Consider the following 4553-nt stretch of genomic DNA (forward strand, 5'->3'; position numbering starts at 1 on the left):
AAGAAAAAAATGAGTACTCAATAAATTACATTGTTTCCCTTTCCAAACCAAGTATTTTAGTGAAACATACCCTATTTTGGCTCACTACTTTCTTCAAATGTTCCCAGCGCTGGACTGAATTATGACACTTCTGGAATCCTTGCTGAAGGTCAGCATGCATAGGTGACGGGCAGTTAAGGAACTGGAACATTAACTTATGGCCCAAATAAGGTAAATTCCAAAGCTGATTTATGCAATTGATCCTCATTAGAGGGCTTAAAGTTTGCAGATTATTTGGGAGGTAAATACTCATTTTTAAAGAGCTACAATTTTTACAAGATTATATATATATAAAAATATAAATATAAAAAAAATTTATTTAACAATTAATGACCCCCCCCAACATAATAATGACAAGCCAGAAAGCCTTCCTAATGAAATACAACAACCTAATCAGTTTTTATTCCTAGACAAACTGCAAAAAGAGCTTAGGATACATCCCTTGGAACTATATTTTTTTTTAAACTTCATTTAGTTATACAGAAGAAGCAGTATTCCTAAACAGCCCTAAATTTTGAGGGAGTGGTAACTTCCAAAGAAAGAATGTGATACTATAGCATATTGATTTTTAAGTTGACTAGATTTTCTGAATGTCAATTTTTTGTTATTATTCTCACAGTTCCTTAGGAAATGAAGGAAAGAAATTCATAGGGAAAAACAATACATTAATAGACATGAAGGATAAAAAGGACTAAAATAGGGCAGAAAACAGTTATTCACAGTATCACAGATGAAGACACCTAGTTTAATAATTTTTTTAGAAAGGATATATTCAGGGACAAGAGTTAAAATTTTATCCCAGTTCTCTTTATTTTCAAAAATATCTTGACCAACCAGGGCATATTCTTCAAAATATTTTTCTACTATGTTTACTGATTTTCTGTAGGAACAAAACCCACAAATCCATTATCAGTAACATACACACACATATGTTTTGTGTTATTTATTGGGATTAGTAATTCAATTCATCTATTATTCAATTTTCACTGAACTGATGTTTAGATTTGCAAATGTTAATTAACTGGGTTAAAGCCCACAATACTGTAGTGTCAGGAGTAGCCTCACACAGGATAGCAACCTAATCAGCAGTAGCAGAATAGAGAACATAATTCATAGCTTTAATTTTGAGCAATCTGCTTTAATCACATAACAGCATTTTAAAGGACAAAAGTAGAAATTGGCAGAATAAAAATAAAAAAGAATAACACATATGAAGTATGTTTCTATGAAGTACGGTCTCAGAGAACATGAAGAAAATCTTGAATTACACAGCATCTTTTTTGAACAGACCTGATGAAAGGATGAATCTTTGTACCGAGATGAACCTTCTTTCTCATCTCTTCTCCGCCCTGAAAAATAATAAAAAAGAACTGTCTGTGTATTAAATAATATAAGCAAATTTAAAAAATTATTCAAGATGTTCTATTGTTATTATTATTGTTATCTGTGACCATAAGGTTATAAATATACACAAAATTTTGATTATATTATTTCTTTAAATGTGGATGCTTGGAAGCTATTTAACATGCTGTCCCAACACCTGCAGTTTTATACAGTAATTTCACTTGACACAAATGAATAGGAAAAACAAATTAACTTCCATTTTTCCTATAATGCATGCAAGTTTGAAATATCAAATTGTCCCTTAAGAGTTTTCAAATAAAATCAGCTATCATGATTAAAGTTACTCTGGAATAGGATACTCTAAAGGATGTACTTATCATAATAGGCATACTACCAAGTTTTCATTTTCTGTACTCCTAAATATTCCAGGGTTAATAATGTTTGGCATACAAGTAAATTTCAATTGCAGTTAAGAGTACCATACCTTTACAAGACTTAGATATTCTACTATCCCAGAGCGTACTGCTGAGGACAATTTTCTGACAGTTTCATCACAGACCCAGCAATGAACACCTCTCCTTCCAGAATATACCCAGAGGCAATGTTTAAATCCAAAGTCCTCTGTGGGGAGAAAAATTGGGTGTTTTTTCCTCTCCTAATAAATCTACACATACCTTCTTAAAAAGAAAAGCACTGGCCTGTACAATGTTTTGCAAATGGCAATTACTGTAACACTCCATTTATCTATCACATGTTTAAGGATAATAATACATTAGCATATCTTGAGAACTAATGAAAAAAAGATGCTATGGTAGTATAAGGACAGCTAGGTAGCAAAGTGGATAGAACACTGAGCCTGGAGTCAGGAAGACTCATCTTCCTGAGTTCAAATCTAGTCTCAGACACTTACTAGAGGTGTGACCCTGGGCAAGTCACTTAACCCTGTTTGCCTCAGTTTCCTCATCTGTAAAATGAGCTAGAGAAGGAAATGGCAAACCACTGCAGTATCTCTGCCAGGAAAACTCCAAATGGAGTCATGAAAAGTTGATAGACTGAAATGACTGAATAATAACATAGTAGTATAAACTAATGCTCAGAAGAAAACTATTAATATAAATTAAAAAGTTTTCTCTTCTGTAATGAAGTGAAATATAGTTCCAGAACCTTCCAACCAATGGAACCCAATGGTTATATTTTCTGGAGCTATGCTGAATAAATCTAATCATTCTTCCACATAAAAGTCCTTCACATATTTGAAAATAACCTCCGGGTTTATTCTTCTTCAGGCTAAACATCCTTACTTCCTCTAATCATTCCTCACATGACACTTTCGAGTCCTCTCACTGTTCTGGTTGCCCTTCTCTCTATGTGCTACAGCTTGCCAGCATCTGTCCTAAAATACGGTGTCTAGAATTCAGAAACCAGCTAAGATACTTTACCTTTTAGAGCTCTGTCTATGATGTGGATGGCCATTGTCATAAGGGTCCAGCATTTGGAACATATATCTGCAGAACTGAAGCAGAGTGACCATTAGTGACTGACTGTGAACAGAACCCCTCCATCCAGCTTTGGGGTGTTTATGTCCTTACCTGCAGCACCTCCTCACATCATCATAGTCTGTCATGTCAATGTCAAACACCAGTTCTTTTTCCTGAGCCTGAAAAGCACCTAGCTTCACTGTATTATGCTGAATGGGCTGTGGACAAGAAAAAAAATACCTATTAATTTCAAGCGAACATTGTTACTTATTCTACTACTAACTACCAGATATAGAATAGTGGCCTGGATAAAATGAAGAAGCCACAAATATTCAGGTTAAATCTGTGAAATCGCATTAATTTGGATATTACAAATTAGGAGTTTGTGATAATTTAATGAGAGTTGGCCTTGTCTACTTTTCTACTATCTATTAAAAACAGGGTTTGAGGAAAATGATAAATGTTGGAGAAGATGTGGGAAAATTGGAGAACTAATGCATTGTTGGTGGAGTTGTGAATGGATCCAACCATTCTGGAGAAAAATCTGAAACTATGCCCAAAGTGCTATAAAACTGCATACTCTTTGATCCAACAATACTACTACTAGGTCTGTATCCCAAAGAGATCATAAAAAAAGGAAAAGGACCTACATGTACAAAAATATTTGTATTTTTTGTGATGGCAAAGAATTGGAAATTGAGGGAATGCCCATCAATTGGGGAATGGCTGAACAAGTAGTGGTATATGAATATAATGGAATACTATTGTTCCATAAGAAATGGTGAGCAGGCAGATTTCAGAAAAACTTGGAAAGACTTGCATGAACTGATGCCGAGTGAAGTGAGCAGAACCAGGTGAACACTGTACATAGTAACAGCAACATTGTGCGATAACCAACTTTGTTAGATTTAGCTCTTCTGAGCAACACAATGATCTAAGACAATTCCAAAAGACTCATGATGGAAAGTGCTATCCACATCCAGAGAAATAACTATGGAGTCTGAATGCAGATGGAAGCATATTATTTTCTCTTTTTCTGTTGTTTTTTGTTTTTTCTTTCTCATGGTTTTCCCCTTTTGTTGTAATTCTTCTTTTACAACATGACTAATGTGAAAATATGTTTAATATGATCATACATGTACAGCCTATACCAGACTTCATGCTGTCTTGGGGAGGGGGGAAAATTCAGAATTCAAAATCTTATAAAAGCAAATGTTGAAAACCAAAAAAAAAAAAACCCCCAAACAAGACACCTCCCCCCTCCCCAATAAAATACTTATTAAGTGCTTACTCTGTTAGAGTAACTAAGTACTGGGAGATGCAAAGTTTAACAGACATGGTCCCTGCCCTCACAGAACTTAGAACCTACTAGCTCATATATGACACCTATATAATTATAATATGAGATAATAATGACAATAACTTACATTTATATAACTCTTTAAGGATTACAAGTACATTCCTAACAACAATCCTGTGAAGCAGATAGTTCAAATATCAAAATATAGTAGCCAAGATGTGAATACAGGTCATCTGACTTAAAATCTAGTGCTCTGTCCACCCTACCATGCAACCTTTCAGTTCTCACTTCTTAATCTCTTAAAAATGGTCTTTCAACTCCACCTGAAGGTTGGATGACACTTTCTAGTGTTGCCCCTTAACTGCTAAATTCAATGTCCTTTTGTCTGTCTT

The 4553-nt window shown here is 34.5% G+C and overlaps 1 protein-coding gene across 1 annotated transcript; it reads right to left on the reverse strand.

Annotated features, from left to right (window-relative positions):
• Positions 1-70: 70 nt before the first annotated feature.
• Positions 71-3079, reverse strand: LOC114033786 (DNA primase small subunit-like; the record flags this gene model as incomplete). The annotated part of the gene is made up of 6 exons (XM_027849419.1): positions 71-162; positions 810-919; positions 1330-1388; positions 1868-2004; positions 2823-2896; positions 2973-3079. Coding segments are annotated over 6 exons (579 nt in total), but the record flags the coding sequence as incomplete, so codon positions are not given.
• Positions 3080-4553: the final 1474 nt, after the last annotated feature.

Source organism: Vombatus ursinus, unplaced genomic scaffold (genome assembly GCF_900497805.2).
Source record: "Vombatus ursinus unplaced genomic scaffold, bare-nosed wombat genome assembly UNPS02007401.1, whole genome shotgun sequence".
Classification (NCBI taxonomy): Eukaryota; Metazoa; Chordata; class Mammalia; order Diprotodontia; family Vombatidae; genus Vombatus; species Vombatus ursinus.